Raw genomic sequence first — 19391 nt, forward strand, 5'->3', positions numbered from 1 at the left:
TCTTCTTTGCACTTACTCTGCAGCTGAGGACAGGAGAGGAGGCAAAACAGCAGATGCAAACCTAAGCTTCCTGTAGAAACCATCTTGTCTCTTCCTCTCAAATTCTGGGTCTTCCAAACTTTGTTGTAGTACTGGCTGAACATCTGAAGTAGGACTTTAACAGCGAAATATGAGTGATGTGTCTTGGGGGGCTTAAACTCTGCAGATCTGTCAGATTTTATCTGTAGTGATGAGTGTGTCACCTTGAGGGAGACAGCTAGTGGAATTTACAACCTACAGGTTTACAGGGGTTTTATGTGAGTCTGCCACTACGTTATGACTGTAGTGGATTGTGGTATATTTTTACTCTAATGCTGCCTTAGAAATAAATTGTAGTTTGCTTTCTTATTCATGGGGTAGTTCAGCTCAGTGAAACTTTTGGTCAGCTTTGTCTCTAGGGTCTGAATGGATGTGTTTCCTGAGGTGAAAGTGCAAGCCAAACATTAGAGACCAAAACCAAAGTGGTTCTTTTCTGTCTGACAGTTTGACAGTGACATGCAAGTGGCATGGCTAAAGAGATCCTAGAATAGGGACTATACCTCTTACTGCTGTTTTAATATTGAGGTTCCAGAGCACTAGGGTTTGGAGGGAGGGGACAATGGAAGGGATATGCTGAGTTTAGAAAGCAGGAGGGATATTTTTTCCCTGCACTTTCTCCTTTCCCCTCCCATTTGGAAAATAATAAATAAATCAAGAACAAAAAAGTCTGTTTGCTTGCCTTTTTTCACGCGCTTTGCCTGGCTTTTGAAGATAGTGCAGGGTTGGAAAGCTGCTTAAAACAATGCCTGCTTCCAGCCCCTTTTCCCCATGACACTGTTTGAGCCTGTGAACTTTCATTTAGAGGAGAGGAAAAAATATTTGTGTGAGCCATTGGCGGGTGCTGAATCACTGCGTGTTGGCCAGCTGCCGGCAGGCTGCAGGCGGTGGGGAAGTTGTATCCTGTGACAGTGATTCAAGCCCTGGCTATAGCAGAGTTTGCTGTTGATAGCTGAGCTGACAAAGCCTCCTGTAAAGGAGCGAACTCCCTCTGCAGGTATAAACCGCGTGGACCAAAAGGGTTTTTGCTCTTGTAGCTGCCCTATGCTAAAGGTGCTGCTGTAGATCAAGCTGCTCTGGTGCATCTCTGTGACAGATACTCGTGTTGGTACTGATGTGCCGACTGTGGGCCAATTAAGCAAGCTGATCTGGCTGAAATTCAGCTTTTTGGGTGGATTTTCAGCTGCCTGAACAAGCTTTCTGTGTGGTCATCTGCATGCCAGCCTTGGTGCCTGAGAGAAGTATCTGTCCTGGATGCTGTTCCATAACCTGCATCTGACCAGCTGCTGAAAAGTGTTGACTCTGACCTACTGAAAACTGCGTGTGGCTCAGCCTTTCCATGCAGGTGATAAGCCAGACTTTGAAGAAAGATTTGTCATATGTTAAGGGGAAGATGTTGGTGTTTTGGTGGAAAGATCAAAACTGAAATAAGACTGTACAGAAGCTGCTCTTTGAAGAGCAGATTATTTAGATGAGAGTAGAGGTAGGGACTTCTTGCTCAACAAGGGGTAGGCCTGGTGGCACAAAGTGTTGGCAGTGTTCAGTAATGTGAATCCCGAGATTCCCAAATCATGTGTAGCAAAGTTTTCACAATCTTTGCAGTATTGTAAGCAATGTTGCAAGCGGTGTTACAAGTATCCAATAATCCCATTCCTCTTCTCCCACCCAGCAGTAGGAAGGCAATCCATGTTACACCAGCTGTTTTTTTTCCCCAAAGGTAATAGCTGACAACTTAACAGATCATTTCATAGAAAGGTTGAGGAGTGAATGACACAGCCCATAAAACGCTTGGGACATTATGTTCCTGCTACCATCTATTTGCTTCACAATAAATGCAATGATTTCTTTATCCAGTATGAAGCTCTGTTAGGCTTTATCTGTGACAGCTGTTGCTTTTAAACTACCAAAAAAGCAGAAATTGTCTGTGGTGTGACAGTCACTTCCACGCTGCCTGTGGCAGCAGCTGCTGCTAACTTGGATCATGTTAGGAACAAATGTGTCAGGCTGTTTTATGTGCCTGTGAACTTTGTTCCTTATCTCTGTACTTAATGTTTAGTCACTGTCATACAGTCACACTTCTTTGCATTTTGCAAACTATGTCAGCTGGGAAAAAACAAAGAAAAACGCAGGCTAGCAGATGTCATAAGGCATGCAAATGTGATTGCATCCTTTTTAGGTTTATTGTTTTGGAGGAAGAGGTTAAAAGGGGAAATCACAGTTGGTTCAGCAGATCTGAGGATCAAAATTAGTCCTCCAGAAGCGCTATGAGTAGCTTTTGGTTCCTCTCTTTCACCTGCACTTCTATGTATCTGTCCCAGGTATCCCCTATCCTCAAGTTACAGCTCTCACAGCATAGCAGTTAGTCCTTCAGGCTACTTGAAAAACGAACCTTGCGGTTTACTAGGTTAAAATTTTACTTTGGAAGGTTTGTGCCCACACACTTTTTCTGTCCCCTGCATGTCAGAACTCAAAAGGGCTGGCCGACAACAGACAGCCCTCCCACTTGAGGAGTTTCTTCCTGTAAAGAGTTTAATTTATTTATTTGCAACAGCTCTCGAGTTCTAGTATGCAGCAGTAAACTTGATCAAACAGCTTGTGCATTTACCTTCCTCTCTTCCACCTCCTGATGCAAACCCCCTTGTTCTGCTGTGGACAGGGTGAAGAGGGCTGGGCCAGCACAGGTAGTGGGTTGTGTGAGTACTGAGGGACTTGCTGGGGATAGTGATGCAGAAATTCTTCCTGGTGTAGAACTTCTTGGGTCCTTGAGGACTTACAGACTCTGGCCTGGTGTTGACCAGACCTAGCCTGGCCTCTGCAGAGAGAAGGTGGGAGAGAGCTCTGTGCTCCGCAGGCTCCAGGTTCTGGGAAGGTTTTGTAGCTCGGGTGATGCCAACCCTGAGTTGGCTCTGTGCCTCAGCGTGGCACCGCTCCAGACCCTGCTGGGCTTGAGTTGACTTAATACAGAATCAACTTTGTTGTTTCCATGTACGTGGTTTAATTAATCTGTAATCCAGATAAACAATCCCCACGTAATCAAGACCTAAGTATGTACCAGTAGTTTTGTGAGGTGTGGTTGCGTGTGCCAGCTAGTGACTGTGCAGTATGGTCCCCTCTTGTTAGGATTTTGAGTTGAATATTTTTTTTTTTCTCTCTTCCCCCCCCCCCCCCGCCCAATAGAGGAGTTGACATCTACTTAGATGTACACTTCCAAGCGGAATGTTAGAAAGCTACCCTGAGCTGCTCAGTGGCTTCTGCTGCCCTTGAAAACCTGAGTTGTCCTGTGCATCTCTTGCCTCTGAAACATCTCTGGGCAGGGATGCTGCCACAGCATCCTTCTTTTTTTCCTTTTCTCTTCTGTAACATCCATGTAAGTGGTTGTTTTTCTTGTTTGCTTCTTTTCTTCACGACAGATGACATCTGGGGGAACTGAGAGCATTCTGATGGCCTGCAAGGCGTACCGAGACCTGGCTTACGAGAGAGGCATCAAACAGCCAGAAATGTGAGCAGTAGCTGTGCAGCTTGGTTTTTGCTTTGGGGGCTTGTGGAATTTACTGTTCCTCTGAGTTGAGGTGGCTGCTAGACCTCAATAATCCTTCAGAGCTCATTACCACCTCTTCCTTGTCCACCTGTGTCTGAAGGAGAGAAACCTGGGTCGAAAGAAGTGCTGCAAAAGCACAGGAACCTTTAAAGCAGCCTGGGAGGCATGAATGTTGCTGGGGGGCTGTGGTAGCTATGCTGTGCAGATGTATTTTGGCAATACCTGTGTGCTGCTCTAGACAGAGCTTGCTCTTATCAGCTTTGGGCCCCTCTCGAGCACAGATTGTCGGGCCCTTTGAAGTGTTTAAGGGTTTTGATTTATTCAGATCAAAGAGGGTTTAGCCTGAAAACTCTGGGACTAAAGTTGGGGCTGGCTGGATCTGAAATGAGAAATTGTGCTAATCATTACCCTGCTAATAGAGGATTTGCTCTAATAAGCTTCTTTTTTCTAGACGGTGCATCAAAAATATTTCTCTGGTTAATTGCTTACAAGGGGAAAATATAAAAAGAGTTGAAATGCTGTGGTGTTCATCTTCTGCTGAATTCCTGCGGTTCTTTTCTTCCCTGTCTAACATTTTTGCATGCTGTTAAAGGCCCTGATAAAGATACGGTGCCTTAGAGAACAAGGTTAATTAAGGCTGTTCAGCCACTGCCATTAGAGATGGGAGACAGCAAATGTTAAGTTCATTTGGTGTATTTATGCTGCTCCTTCCCTTTTGTATTGTCTCATACACCCCTCACAGGGAGGGTGGCTGATTGGAAAGGGAACAATATCGTTTGATATGACAAAAAATTAGCTTTCTTGGGAATTCTAGTTCCTGGTTCACAGAAGACCATGCAGTCAGATAGAATTATTTTAATCTTGGGTTGTTCAAGATCAAGTGTCCATCACTTTAGTTCAGAACAGCATGTGGCCTCTATTCTGTCCCAGATTGTGTTTTTCCCAACTTCCTTCTTTTTTCCGTCTGTATGATTTTTGACTAGTTGAAACATGCAATTGGCCTGTTTGTGACCTGTCTGTTACACAGAAATAGCTACAGGTTGAATTTTTTTGCTCTTTCTCCTCCTGTTCATGGTAAGGCTTAGGTGCTGCCTGGGTTGACATATGCAATCTGTTCCTTTTCTAGGTTGGTCCCGGTGAGTGCTCACGCAGCGTTTGATAAGGCAGCACACTACTTTGGACTGAAGTTGATTCACATACCATTGACCAAGGCTATGGAAGTGGATGTTCAGGTATCTCTTCAGGCAGCACAGCACTCTTTCTGTGGGAAATTGGCATTGTACAGCAAATAGCAGGAAATTTATCTATCAAGGTAGCAAGTCAGTGCACAGAGATGAATGCTTCCTGGGAATAAGGAAAAACGACAGGAGTAAGTGCCTGTCAATTGGAGATAAGGTTTTGTTTGAAATAATTGGATATAAACCATTCCTTTGTCCTGTGTGACTAATTTAGAATCAAATAATTTATGTGTTTCAGAAATAGCCCCGGATTTCAGATGAGGGTGAACAAAAGTGTTCTAGTATTTTCAAGTGCATGAGTTAAATGACTCAGTTGGTGTCTGCTGATGCTTGTAGCTCATAGCTTTGCTTTCTGTAGGCTTTTGTGTGGTGGTTTTTAAGACCAGACACTGCATGTTTTCACTTTTTATCTTTTTTGGTAGGATGGCACTTGGTAAATGGAATGTGAGCGTCTTCTCTCTTTAAATCTTCAGGCAATGAGGAGATCTATCTCGAAGAACACAGCTATGCTGGTCTGTTCCGCTCCCCAGTTCCCCCATGGAATTATGGACCCAATTGAAGAGGTGGCAGAGGTAGGGGTGCCTCTGGGACTTCTGGGTGCTGTAGTGATAAAACCAGCATGTCCTTCTGGATGAGAAGAGCAGAGGGGTTCCAGGATGCCAACTGGTGCATCTGGTGGGGGGAGCAGACTGGTTGGGAGGGTATTACAGTCCTCAAATCAGGTGTTAGCTAACAGCAGGGTGTGTAGGACACAACTGGGAAGTGAGGAGGAACATGGGTCCTTTTTTTTTTTTTTTTTAATACCCTGTAACTGCTGCGAGAAGGTGGACTTTAAATATCAGAAGTTACCTCTGGGCATTATCATAAAGCTGTTTGCATGAGACTGGATTTTAGACATGAGCTGGTGCATGTGGTGTGTCATAGCAAGGCAAAGCAGCAAGTCTTTTGCTCATGCTTTGTCTCTGAACTCTCAGGTCTGTGTCGTAAATTTCTATAACTGAGGGTGTGTATCGTGTATGTGACTTAGAGCTCTGCTGCACCCACTGCGAGACCAACCGGAAGGGCTCATTCTTTGATACCTGAAAGGAAATAACAGCAAAATAATCCACCTGGTAAAAAGACTTTGATTTAGGACCTACTGGTTGTAGCAAGCTTGGTGCAGAAGTCTGAGGAATGTGTGGAGGGAGTAGGAGTCAAAGGGCTGGGATCTTACTTTTCAAACACGTCTCTCGATTTTCCTCTCTGTGCTCCAGTTAACTTATTTTGTCTGTAATGAACCAGGGCCTCTTGACTTTCTTTTCATTTGGATCATGCCCTTACACTTTGTTGCAGATACTCCTTTCAGACCGTATTGTCACATCTCTTTGGCAAATACAGCAAACTGCCAAAATGCGGTGGTTTTTCCTCTCACGGGCAATCTTCACATGTGGAAGGCAGAGAAGGCATCCCCCAAGCAGCCAGCCCTTCCATATCTCCTGTCCTCAACGGCTTGAGAGTGCATGATGCTCCAGAACGGTCCAGGAAACATTTAATTATGAAATGCAGAGTACCTTTTGGTGACTGGAGTTCGGGTGCCCCAACGACAATTTTCTTGCCTGGTTGCGTGTTACTCACCAGAATCTCTTATTCTCACGCAGCTTGCGGTGAGGTACAAAATCCCCTTCCATGTCGACGCCTGCCTGGGTGGTTTTCTTATTGCTTTCATGGACAAGGCAGGGTTCCCTCTAAAGCGTCCGTTTGACTTCCGTGTAAAAGGTGTGACCAGCATTTCTGCTGATACCCACAAGGTAAGAAGGGGGGTGAAAGGTCTTCCAGTGCTTTCATTTTTGGGAAGTGATTCCTGATGCCATCCCTGCCTTTGGCCATTTCTGCTCTGCTAACTGGAGGAGTGCTGAAGCGTGGGGGTAGGGGCTGCTCTATTTGGATGCTTTGTGCAATGCACCAAAGTACGGGCAAATGGGATCTTGGTGACTGCATGCAGTGAGTGCTTGAATGTGGTCCTGTGCCCTCTTGCTGCTTTTTAATGCTTTCTGTGCCCCTTGCAGTATGGCTATGCTCCCAAGGGTTCCTCAGTGGTGCTGTACAGCGACAAGAAGTACAGGAGCTACCAGTTCTTTATAGCACCTGACTGGCAAGGGGGTATATACGCCTCACCCTCCGTGGCGGGCTCCCGGCCTGGCGGAATCATAGCTGCATGCTGGGCAACTCTGATGCACATAGGAGAATCGGGCTACGTTGAGGCTACGAAGAGGATCATTAAAACGGCTCGTTTCCTCGAATCAGAGTACGTGCGTGCCTTAGCATTTTGACTTTAACCCTGTTCCGGACTCCTCCCAAACTGCTTTTGCTTCTCTTGCAACTTCTGTTTTTTCCTGGAGGAGCTATAGCATGTTACCTGCTGGGTAGGGGTCTGCTGGGCAGTTATGGGAGAAGCTGCTTTGTTTACGCCCAGGTGCTGCCCTGTGCCAGATAGGTGAGAGGCACAGGGAGGAGGCGTGCAGGCACCTTTATTTAGCTGACTTTGCTTCGAGAGTTTCTTCTGCATCAGCTACGGCTGGGGGAGGATCTGGAAGGACTCACTCAAGATGACAAAAGAAGGGTTATACTCTCTCTTGTTGGGGTGCTTGTGTTGCTATGTGAGCTGATAAGCTGATTTTCTCTGTCTTCCCTTGCCTCTCCATCTTCCCTCTTTTCCATTTCTTCCTGAGTTTACTTGACTTTAAGGTCCTGTAATGACCTGAGTCCTCTTGCAAGTCCCAATGGCTTGGGCTGGTTGCATGATTTTTTGGTAGGAATGTGCTGTCATCTGTCCCTTCTGTAGCTTTTCCTTTAAGGCTCCAGATGGATGGACAGAATGTCTGGCCCCTGTAACCCTGGTCAGTCACTACTTTTCTCCTTTGTCTTTTCAAGGTTGAGAAAAATTGACAGCATCTTCATTTTTGGGAAACCTGAGGTGTCTGTCCTCTCCATCGGTTCAAACGCTTTTGACATTTATCGATTATCTAATTTCTTAGCTGCAAAAGGATGGAACTTAAATGTCCTACAGTTCCCATCAAGGTGAGTTTCTGGAGACCAGTGGAGCGATGTGCATAGCCAGGGTATGCAAGATGGTCACATTCAGGCCATGTAGCTGTCGTGATTTGCTGAGTGGTGTTCATATCTGGTAAATTGTATGTAGACTTTTCCTCCTCAGAGAAGGAATTACTTTTGTAATTGCTGATACACAGCAGTTACTGCAGTGAGGATAAGGCAACAGTAATTTTAATGAGCCTGGCAGAGGACGTATCTGAGGCTCCCTTTCTATTTACTTCTGTCTAATGCAAGCAGAAAAATATAAATAGCCAGGGCTTTATCTCATGTTAGTTAACTGAGGGTTTGTAGATTTATTTATTTATTTTTAGTATCTTCCCGCTGCCCACTGAAGATGAAAGTAGTTGAAAGAACGGTGAAGGGCTGATCATTTTCAGTGATCTTTCCAGCCTGGTGTGAAATTAATGTTTGTCAGGGTTTTCTTAAGTGGGTAGTTGTTGTTTTTCTGTGTGTAAAAGGGGAAAATGCTCTCAGATGTAACTGCACTGAAAAAATTTTGGACTGGCGGTTAGCGTGAAGCGAAGTCTAGAGAGCCTGAAGTGATAGCTCAGAGGTGTGAGTAGCCCTCTTCCTTCTGGTGGGTGCTAACTTCCACACTGTGGGTTCCAAGCTGGAGAGGAAGGGGAGGGAAATGATGGCAAGGATCACTGTGCTTGCAGGCAGCTGCATTTTTCTCACCAGAGGTATATCTGGAATGAGGGGAGAAAATTTAGGGCCTTTGTGTATGGTGAAGTCAGGAAGGAAGGAGGAGTTGCCGTTTTGTAAAACAAGAGCTGAACTCTTTGCAGCTTGATTCTAGCAAGTATTTTGCAGGGGTTACCTTTAATTGGAAAGTAGTGGATTGTTCTCTCCCATTATACTGCTAAAATGTTATTTTAAGGAGATACACGGTCACTGACCAGGAAGGAACTAAATTGCTGTTGGTTGCTCAGAAAACGTGGAGCTGTACATACCTGAGATAGTTAACCTCTCCCCTCTCCTCTGCCTGCCCAGCATCCATCTCTGCATTACACAGTTGCACACAAAGTCCGGTGTTGCTGAACAGTTCCTGAAAGATGTCAAAGACAGCATTGAGGAGATCATGAAGGACCTCAGCGCCAAGACCACAGGCATGGTAAGGAGGCCAGTGTATAGCGAGGGTACATTTGGGGTGCGCGTGTTTCTCTGACGGCATTAACGACCCTGTGTAATGACCTCCTCTTCTCTGCTTAGGGAGCCATCTATGGAATGGCCCAGTCCGTCCCAGACAGGAGCTTGGTAGCGGAGATTTCTCAGGCGTACTTGGATGGCCTCTACAGCACGGATGTTCCTTGCAGTGAAAAGCACATGAACGGCTCTCCTGGCCACCACTGACTGTAGCGCAACAATCGGTGCCTCGCCAGCTAGTGCTGGGGTGGTTCTAAAGGCTTCCTAGGGGAAGAGATTGCAGTAAGCCTTTGTTCCTACTATTGCAGGTCTGATGGCAGCTTGATCTTGAAAACTTCCTTCCCCGTCTAAGTCTGTTCCGAAATCCACGTTATTTTCATGCCCAACTTCAGTTTTAGGGCTTTTCTTCCCTTCCCCCTGCCTATTTTCATCATGACTGTTGATGGTGAATTGAATGTCCATTCCACAACTCCAAATTCCTCAGGTATTCTGCATGTCACTTCATTCCTTGCTGTTTCTTCTCAGACCTGGTGTTCAGACGGTGTCCAGCCAAGTGTTAGATTTGAGTTCTTGTGTTGTGTTCCAAAGCTTCAATCTTCCCAGAAGTTGAAGGTAGAAAATAAATTGAAAATTTTGTTTTCTTCTGAGTATTCCTCCAAGCTACTGCATTTAACAGACTGTGCTGGGAGCCTTATATCTCTGTAATGCAGAGCCGATAAATTGGCAAAGGAAAGATGGTCATGTACTCTCTTTGAAATCCCCTCTGGAGATCTCAGTGAGACTGCAATCAATATCTGCTGAGGGGAAGAAAAAAAAAAAAACCCAACAGAAATCCTTTTCTGGAATCTCTTGGTTTGAATAACAGCAGAAGTAGAAACCAAGCAGGTGGTGTAGGGAGAGGAACTGGATGGTACTGAAAATCCTAGGTACGTAGTAACTGTTTTGCTTCCCTGCCTCTTCTAAAAGACATGCATTTACCACCTAGAGTGCTTTTGTCATACCTTGCACAATTCTGGAGGGATGTGCAAAACAGTGATTTTCACTGTTCATAACTTGAAGGTTTTGCACTATCTCACAATGCTGTAGCAGAGTCGGTCGGGCCCTGGCGCGTGGCGTGGCTAGGGACTTCATGTGCAAACGGATGGCGCCAAAGCTGACCTTTTTTTACCATGATCTTTTAGTATAAAAAGGTGACTTTTGTAATAGTAGTAATCTCTGCTCTTTGCACTGATTCTTTTAAGGCACATTCTCAAAAGGGCATTCACCACTGTGCCTTGACGCTTCTCTGGCTTTTTTTGTGGGACGCCAGGGAGGATTTGAGGGTTCAGCTGTTGACCGCAACCTTTGCTGCGGTTGTTTCCTTACGGTACTATACTGAAAAAACAAACCTCAAAGGCAGACTGGCCTCAAAGAAAGTATGCTTGCCTGGAAGGTAGAATAGCAGTTGTATTGAGCCAAGTCCCTTCACAGTATTACAAAGATGCTGGTGTAGTTCTGAGAGGTAGACGATAGGATGCAGCAAGTTGGAGGTATTCAAGCCTTGGGCATATGGGCTCATCCTTCCTATTCTCTGCTGTTTTTATGGTGAGAGTTTTCCCAGTGCAGCTTGTGAGGCAGTTGTGGCCTTAAGGACAAGCTAGAATGTCTTGAGTTATTAAACAGTGGTGGAGTCACTCCTGCAGGGCTCTCCCATGTGTTTCCTCTCAGCTTTTTGCATGCTACTGAGGGCTTCCCAGGCAGAGTTCAGCACTGGGGAGAAGACATCGTGCCATGTTTGCAGTGTCTTGTAAAGGGTGCCTGAAGGCATCTGTCTCTGCTCTAGCGGGCTTCTAAGCCTGAAGCTGACCCTCACTGGCTTAACACCGCTGAAGCACACAACTTGCACAATAATTAAACCGAATGAGAAGGTTACTTACTAGCCACTGCACAAACCAGTGCAGCCTTGGGCCCCGTGATTGTGGGGAGGATTCTTGCTTTTTAACAGGTTTATTCTCAGTGCTAGGAGACAAAAGTATTTTGGCCATCTGCCCTTAAATTGATGACTTTCTGCCTGTCTCTGAGCCCTTTTGCAAACATCGCATTTGAATTGCCTGATAGTCTCTTGATGGTGTTACCAGCTCTGGCAGTCAGAATTTATGTTGGACCTATTTATTCTGCTAACGTCTTGCCAATGTGACCTGTTGCTGCCTCTCTGAGTTTGCTGTACTTTGGAGACAGTCTTAAGTGTCTGGCTACTGTGATGGTTCTCTTTTGAACCAGGATTTTAAAAAAACACAAAACAAAAAAGGGAGGTACTCTTTTTGTTTCTGCTTTAAAAGAAGGGGGGTGATGGAGTGGGGTGGGTTTAAGGAGACAAAAACTCCCTCCTCTTCCCTGGTTGCATTCTCCTCCGAGGAAGTAGATGGATCTAACAGATCAGTGCTCCATTTCACATTTTTGGATGTATTTGAAGTTGTTATTTGTAAGTCAATGTATTCCATTCTGGGCTTCACTTACTAGTAGTATCTGTGGGTTTACTTTTTTTATGTGTATTTGTTCTATACTGTAAATGTAATCTGGTCAGACTGTTGTAATTTACTGGTGTATAGTCTTCATCCTTGTCATCTAACGGCATCTGCATCTCCTTTATCATGCCAAATGGTCTTAGAAAAATGATGTGATTAACAGGCTTTATAATTATTTAAAAGACAAGAAGAATTTTATGGACTGGATTATGATCTGGAACTGGATGGTACTTTAGACCTGGAGGGATCTTCGCAACTATTAATTCCTGCGAGATTTCTGACTGTTGGGTTTTCCGAGCGAGACACTAAATCTGTTGCTTGTACAAAGCACTCCCAAGGGATCTGCGTGCTCGTAGGTACTAGACTGAAGAATATCCAGTGGGATGGACCAAGAAGAGATGTGTGTCTTCATGCCATGGATTTCATCTGCACTTTTCTGATGACTTGGGGGAGGGGGGAGTGGAAGGGTTGCGTACAACACAGTAATACCTTGCCCAATAAATTCACATTGACTTTTTAATGAACAAATGGGACGAGTTTATCTGATGGCAGTATTCTGTATTGCTCTAATTTGCCACTGTAAAACTGTAGGCTGAAATAGCCGAAGAGATGGTGAAAATGGGCCTAGTTTGTATTAAAATGGTGCATTTAGCTATCTAGGCTCATTGAACTCTTATTTTTCTGTTTCAGTGCTCATTTGAATGAATGGGGACCTATTGCTCCTGGTCTTTGCTCATGCACAGCCTAGTCTGTGGCGGGGGGAATGGTTTATGAACCTCGCTAACTCTGCCCAAGGGCTGCTCTTTCATTCTGTCAAGATAAAGGTGATGTCTGTGGCTACATCTTGCATGCAGTGTTCAAGGATGCTGAAAATTGTCATTTAAGAGCTATGGATTTGCTTTTAATACTTTGTAGAACTTTAAAGGCTTAAAAAAAAAAGGACCTGAACTGGGTGTACGTAGTGTTTCTCCCAGACTGTTTTGCTGAAAGCAACTACTGTTGGTTCCACAGCAAATTGTTGTACCAAAAATGCAGTAATTTGACTGCAGCCTCCTTTAATGCTGAGATCATTGCATTACTGGAGTAATGCACCACCAAATCCACCTACAACCTCCTTTGGGAGGTATTCCACTGTAAGCAGCCCCTGGCCTGTTGCTGCGCTGCTTTTGTGCCTTTTGGTTGTGTCTTCCCTGTGTTTGTGCCTTGGCTATGGCACACATCTGATTTTAGCACAAGCAGTTTTTTATCTGATCAGCTCTGGCTTTGATAATCTCATTCTCTTTCAGACCCTGTTCACTTTGAGGTGCAGACCTGCAAAGGCACGTGCCATCTCTCCACTTTGCTTCAGCAAGAAGCTTTTCCATGGCAGAAGCACCTTCTTGAGAGCAGTCAGGCCAGTACCTGCCTTGGGAAAACCTGCGGGTGTAATTTTGACTGTGAGGCCACCTTCCAAACTGACATCAGGTTAACCAAGATGTTTATTGTAAACATTTTCAGTTGGTATCCTACTAAAGACTGGTTACAATAGGGGTGAGATCACATGCCTGCTTATAATACTGCTAGAGAGAGGTTACAATAATAACCAAATTGCACATCGCGCTTGCTAGTATGTTACAGAGAAACTAAAGGGTTGATGTACCATGTTTCCAATAGAAAGCTATTCCCGCAGGGAAGAAGCGATAACACAGTGGCTGGATGGGGTCAGGCTCTGGAAAGATTTACTGGTGCAATTGTGTAACATGACTCCTAGTAAAAGGGCAGGTCTGCTGAAGGCCCCAGAGGCTCAGCAGTTTGCGGGCTGGTAGCACACAGCAAACGAAGGGTTTAAGAACGGAAGCAGCAAGATCAGAGATGGATATGTGCACAGTGCCCAAGAAATGCCTCCATCCATCTGAGCTGTGGCATGGAGTTTGGCATGGCATTAGGCAGTCTGGATCCAGGAACGAGCTTGGAAGTGGGAGAAGGCTCTAGGTGCAGCTGTCCAGGCGAGACGCGGGTTGTGGCAGCAGCAGAGTTGATTTTTGGCTTCATGTGTGTCTCTCTAGTCAAGAGAGAGAAGCTGCAACCTGCTCGATGAAGCTGGCCAAGTTGATGTCTCGCTCTGATAAGCCTCCGCACTCGTGGGTGCTCAAGGTGATGTGAACCTAAACCAGACAGACAGACCAACCAAGTGTTGCTGGCAGAAAGAGCAGGAACATTTTCCCCCAGTGCTGCGGACAGTTTGCATCTGATGAGGCAGGTAGCACTATGACTTTCTTCAGACTTGGTAGCAAAATTTCCCGGGGTGGGAAAGGTGGTCTGGCACTTCGCCTCGTTATCTCCTTCCTACAGCTCAGCCTGGCCACAAGCTGTCCCTGCTACGCCTGCCTCGGCCACAGCAGCTAGCTGTGCCGACTTTCCAACTCGCTCCTTCTCCAGAAGCTTTTCCCCCTGCTGCTACTTCTGATACTGATTTTAAAAAGCAACCCTGGTGCTGGCCTATAGGCATCTACTGCTCAGCTGGACAGGTTAAAAAAAGGGGGAGGAAAGGATCTGTAATTCATAGCTGTAGGCTGCCTGTGATATGCCAAGGGAATAGCATCTGAGGGAAGAGATCCCACTGATCTGAACAGGACTTTCTGCTGCTGTTTTATGCCTCAGAAAAGGCATCTGCTCCTTGAAGAGCACAGTTTGCCCTCGCCATCCCTGTTTCTTACCTTATTGTACACATTGAACCATTCGGGGTGGTGATCCAATTTTTCTGCTTGTAGAGCCACTCTGGTCATGAAGCCAAAGGCCTGCCCAGTGGAGTGAGAAGAAAAGTTAGTTCTGAACCACTTAGCTTGTGATATATTGTTTTTCACCCTGTTGCTATTAATTTTACACCGCAAGTGTCTAGGCAACCCAACCAAATGCAGATGTTCTGTATCTTTGTTGGGGTTTTCTATGAGTTTTCCTCTTTTGGGGAGCTTTTCCCAGACACTTTGGTGTCTTGGACAGGTTATCTTGTTCAGCCATTACATTTCAAGAGAAACACAGAGGGGTTTCTCTGGCTAAGCCTTGCAGATGGGACTCCCTGCTCTGCAAACCAGCTCTGCTGCTTTGTAAAACTTGGTACCGCTGGCGCTCGTACCCGGTTGAAGTCCTTGAAGTGGAACTCTTTGAAGATGGCGTCTCTGCCTTCCACCTCGTTCCACCCCACGGCTCTCAGGTTTGGCAGCAGCTGCTCCCTCTCCTCCGCGCTCAACCTGTGGGCTTTTCCTGCCTGACACCGCAGAAAGGAGAGGGAAAGAGGAGAGCAGATCAGCGTGGCAGAGGTAGGATGAAGCAGATGTTTGAAGCAGTGAGGCATCTTGTGGGTCATGGAGTTATGGATCTGTGAAGGCAGCTGCAGACTGGGTGGGAGGGTTAGAATCACACAGAATCAGAATCATTCAGGTTGGAAAAGACCCTTGGGATCATTGAGGCCAACCATCAGCCCTACTCTACAAAGTTCTCCCCTACACCACATCCCCCAACAGCTCATCCAAACGACCCTTAAACACACCCAGGGATGGTGACTCCACCCCCTCCCTGGGCAGCCTATTCCACTCTCTGACCACTCTTTCTGTGAAAAATTGTTCCCTAATGTCCAGTCTAAACCTCCCCTGTTGCAGTTTAAAGCCATTCCCTCTTGTTCTGTCACTAATTCCCTGTGAGAAGAGACCAGCACCAACCTCTCTACAATGTCCTTTCAGGTAGTTGTAGAGAGTGATGAGGTCTCCCCTCAGCCTTCTCCTCCTCACACTAAACAGTCCCAGCTCCTTCAATCTCTCCTAACAGGATTTATTCTCCACGTCCTTCACCAGCTTCGTTGCCCTCCTCTGCACTCGCTCCAGCACCTCGAGATCTCTCCTGTATTGAGGTGCTCAAAACTGGACACAAGGTGTGTTAGTGTGTGTGCAGACCCAAACTGGGGGGTGCTGATGATAGGTGATATCAATGCTGTCCTCTGCTCCCCGCCCTGGGTACATCCTGCATGTACCTAGGTCAAGTGAAGTCCAGCTTGTCACTTTTGTGCTCTGACCAGCAACACCTACCACTTTACCAGTATGTATTCATTATGACCTGAGGTACTAAGAAATGATGGTTGTGTGAGGTTAAGCTCCCAAATACATTACATATAATTTTCTGGGAAAAAAAACCCCTGAAGCTCTGTGATGGCTTCTAGAACTGAGAATTGCTTGCTTTTGAGGTTCATGAAGTACCTTCCCAAAGCGGGAGGGCTTTATTTGCAGGTCATCTGTACTGGAAGCCTGCTTTAGAGGAGGAGGAAGTGGTGTGAATCAGAGAGATGAGTCACACTAAATTGGAGTTCAGCTCTTTTTCAATCACTCTTATGTTACAATGGAGTTTAAGAGGCTGTTTCTGTCGGTGAATAACAAAGGGCAGAGGGAGGGATTGTGATTTAGCATTGTCTTCCCCTCTTGGGCAGAGCTGCTGTTATTTGTTTTCTAAGGTGGGAGGGGGGAACAGCAGTTCTTCTTGGCTTTGGGGAGTGAATACAGGCAAAGGTGAAACTAAAATGAAGTTCTTGGGGATGGGGGCTACCCGAGCCACTGTACCTTCTGGCTCAGTGGGGAAGACAGGAGTGAGTGCAGAGGGGTATTGCTCTATCTAAGCTGGTGCAGGGTCTGGAGCACATGTCGTACGAGGATCGGCTGAGGGAACTGGGGGTGTTTAGTCTGGAGAAGAGGAGGCTGAGGGGAGTCCTCATTGCCCTCTACAACTACCTGAAAGGAGGTTGCAGAGAGCTGGGGATGAGCCTCTTTAACCAAGTAACAAGTGATAGGACAAGAGGGAATGGCCTCTAGTTGTGCCAGGGAAGGTTTAGACTGGATATTAGGAAGCATTTCTTTACAGAATGGGTAGTCAGGCGTTGGAATGGGCTGCCCAGGGAGGTGGTGGAGTCCCCATCCCTGGAGGTGTTCAAGAGGCGGGTTGACATAGCACTTAGGGATCTGGTGTAGTTGGGATCTGTCAGTGCTAGGTTAACGGTTGGACTAGATGATCTTCAAGGTCCCTTCCAACCTAGATGATTCTGTGATTCTGTATCTAAAAGTTATGTTTTCGCAATTAAGAGTTGGTGAGGATTGTTGTTTCTCAGTGACAAAGACCAACCTCTCTCTTCGCAATTTGTTTTCCTTTATGTGCTGTAGAGCAAAGTGTGGCGAGCTAGCTATGAGTCCCAACAAATATGGCCCACTGTTTCTTGCAGGTGTTTGGTCAGCAGCCCCTTGAGATGTTTCGCTTGGACATCAGTGCTCAGAATCAGCATCTTAAACAGCTGAGCAACTAAGGCAAATTGTCTTTTCCTATAGTTTACCTCCTCACTGGCTGTACAAAACCAAAGAGGCAGCCATGGAACTGATGGTTTTGTGGATTCTGCTTTGGTTTTACATGTCTTGAAGAAGATTGGACAGATTATGCCCTATTCCCATGTTACTGGGTCTGCTAAGATATTGGGCTGTGTGGGTGCTACCTGTCTGCATAGCTGTCACCCTTATGCTTAGAGAAAGCTGTCAGCTGCAGAGCACTTCATGAAATGGAGAGTGCCAGGGTGCACACTGAACCTTAGCTCAGGGGTAGCTGGGGGTGGGATGGTTCCTGTCCCCTGGCATCGCAGCTGCACGCTCTCCCTCTTGCCCAATGTTTGGTGAAAGCCTTCCTTGCCCATGCGTGCTCCGGCCTCGCTGCTAGCGTGCAAACCACCTGTGCTGCCCTTCAGTTTGTGCGGTGTTTTGGATGGCCCCCTGCCAGTCCCGGCTCTGCCACCCCCCCCCCTAACGTCAACCCCGGTCCTTTCCTGAGCTCTGCCTTTGGAGGGAGGGTAGTGAGTAAACACGGCTCAGCGCAATAAACCCTCAGCCGTTGCCCTTCCAAGCCGATGGCGTGATAAGCCGGGTGCGGGTAGCTTAGCAACTGGATAACGTGGGGACGGAGGCTGGCTCTGCACGGGGCCGCTGGCAGGGGGGCACCCGTGGGGGCTGCCCGTGGGGGGCTCTGGTGGCAACGAGGTGGGGGCTTCGCTAGGTTTTGGGACCAGGGATTGAAACTCCCTGCTCGTGTATCAGTGCTAAAGAGAGGAAAGGCTGTCTAAAGCCGGAGCTGCTGCTTGCCTGGAGCAGAGGGGTATGGATGCAGGGGGCTGGGTTCCAAGCCGGCCTCCCCCGGGCAGAGCAAGAAACCAGGCTGCTTGGGAGGGACGCAGCTTAATTGTTTTCTGAGCCCTTTTCTGCATCACAGCTACATAGGAGGATGGGCCCTGGGGCTTTTTCCAGGCCCAGCTCCCATCTGAGATCCCAGCAACAGTGGGAGACATGGCCAGGCTGAGGTTTGGCCAGCAGACCGCACGAAAACCAGCTCCTCCGGCTGTGTGTTGTGACAGCAAACCCTCTGCCCCGAGCACCCTCCATGCCCTCCACCCCGCTCCCTTCCCCTTCCCTCCTCCACCACCCCAGCACATCGGCCAGCCTGCTGTTTTTCTCAGTATGGCACGTTAATGCTTTCACGTGCATTTACTCCTTTAAAACACACTCTTCTCATTAGGGAAATTTAATTGTTTTGTTTTCTTTTGCTGGCTCTCAACGCATTGGGATTTTTTTTTTTTTTTTTTTTCCAGCAGGAAACCAAGTAGATGCATTGTGCAATTGAGGGAAAGGAACCAGCATGGGAAATTGGGAGAGCTTTGGGCTTTCTGGAGGTGAAACAACCCTCTCGACTCAAACTAACATCTTCACTTTTAAGGGGTGACTTGTCACCTAGGAGAAGGTACAGGGGACAGCCCCAGCGTGAGCAGGACCTGCAGGCAGGGCTGGAATGAGGTATGCCACGAGGCCCACGGTCTTTTGCTCCTGTCCCCTCTGCTGCCGTGAGAAAGCTACTTTCCAGCCGGCCAGGGTGAGTTGCACGGGCCGTGTAGACAGAGCACGCATGGGGGTCATGCTTGCCGTGCAGAATTGGAGCGGGGCTCACCCTGGCCACGCAGCCTTGCTGACGGGCCCTTTCCCTCCCCCTCGCAGAGGAGCCGAGCCTGGCGAGCCCTGCCTTTGGTAATTCAGCAGCAGCCGGCCGAGCTCCCTGCGTTACTTATTAACCACAGCACAGAGCTCTCTGCTCCTTTCTCCCTTTCCTTCTGCCTCTTCACAGAGGTCGGAGCTGCCGCTGAAACCTTTCCTGCCCTGTCCTTTGCCACCGCCTGCAAAGCAACAGCTGGATTTCCCAGCAGTGACTTACCATCGCCCGCGGGTCTCCGTGGCCTCCGTCCCCGGTCCAGGCTGGGTGCTTCACGCTCTACCGTAGCCCGGTGGAGCCGTGGCTTGTCCGGGGCGGTGGGAGGCGTGGCGAGGGAGCCGGGTCCACCCACGGCGAACTGCTGCCCGTGCCTTTCCCAACGCTGCCCGGCAGCGGTCACCCACCCGCGGGGCCCTACGGGGGCTGAGGGGCTCGGGGGATGCTAAAGCAGGGGTCTCGCTGAACCCCTGCACGCCGAAGTGGTGATGTGTCCACCCCTGAACCACCCGCTCCTCTCGTGTAGGGTCACTTTTGTAACCTGTTGCACGAGGAAAAGGCAGAACGGGATGGAGAGGGGCAGTTAAAGCCAGTACTGCTGGATGCCGCTGGCAACACACGCGGTGAATCTGACGGTCATCCTGGCTGAGCATATACGTTGTGCCTCCTAGCCCTTTGAGCTCTGTGATAATCACGAGCCGAGGGCTGCATTGTCTGGGGACAGCCGGGATTGTATCGCAGCACGTGGACCAAGAGACTGGGTAACGGGGA

The 19391-nt window shown here is 47.5% G+C and overlaps 2 protein-coding genes across 2 annotated transcripts in view; one reads left to right on the forward strand and one right to left on the reverse strand.

The window, feature by feature from the left end:
* SGPL1 (sphingosine-1-phosphate lyase 1) overlaps window positions 1-12246 on the forward strand; it is a 32168-nt gene extending 19922 nt beyond the window's left edge. The window contains exons 7-14 of the mRNA XM_074874222.1: window positions 3486-3574; window positions 4740-4845; window positions 5325-5423; window positions 6489-6638; window positions 6897-7135; window positions 7762-7908; window positions 8935-9055; window positions 9154-12246. Of these exons, the coding sequence (XP_074730323.1) occupies window positions 3486-3574; window positions 4740-4845; window positions 5325-5423; window positions 6489-6638; window positions 6897-7135; window positions 7762-7908; window positions 8935-9055; window positions 9154-9294 (1092 nt within the window). The 3' untranslated portion in view covers window positions 9295-12246. The remainder of the gene's footprint in view (window positions 1-3485; window positions 3575-4739; window positions 4846-5324; window positions 5424-6488; window positions 6639-6896; window positions 7136-7761; window positions 7909-8934; window positions 9056-9153) is intronic.
* Window positions 12247-13051: 805 nt separating this feature from the next.
* PCBD1 (pterin-4 alpha-carbinolamine dehydratase 1) lies at window positions 13052-19088 on the reverse strand. Its single transcript, XM_074874223.1, has 4 exons — window positions 18846-19088; window positions 14704-14835; window positions 14288-14368; window positions 13052-13735 (listed from the first exon to the last, which is right to left on the reverse strand). Exons 1-4 carry the CDS (start codon window positions 18846-18848, stop codon window positions 13637-13639), a joined length of 315 nt encoding a protein of 104 aa, XP_074730324.1. The 5' UTR covers window positions 18849-19088; the 3' UTR covers window positions 13052-13636.
* Window positions 19089-19391: the final 303 nt, after the last annotated feature.

The sequence above is a fragment of the Strix uralensis genome, chromosome 7, assembly GCF_047716275.1.
Source record: "Strix uralensis isolate ZFMK-TIS-50842 chromosome 7, bStrUra1, whole genome shotgun sequence".
Classification (NCBI taxonomy): Eukaryota; Metazoa; Chordata; class Aves; order Strigiformes; family Strigidae; genus Strix; species Strix uralensis.

Coding starts and splice junctions, on each gene's coding strand:
- PCBD1 (XM_074874223.1), bottom strand. Junction 14,369..14,703: donor ACTTCAAGGACTTCAACCGG/GTACGAGCGCCA, acceptor TCCACTGGGCAG/GCCTTTGGCTTCATGACCAG. Junction 13,736..14,287: donor GGTTCAATGTGTACAATAAG/GTAAGAAACAGG, acceptor TGTCTGGTTTAG/GTTCACATCACCTTGAGCAC.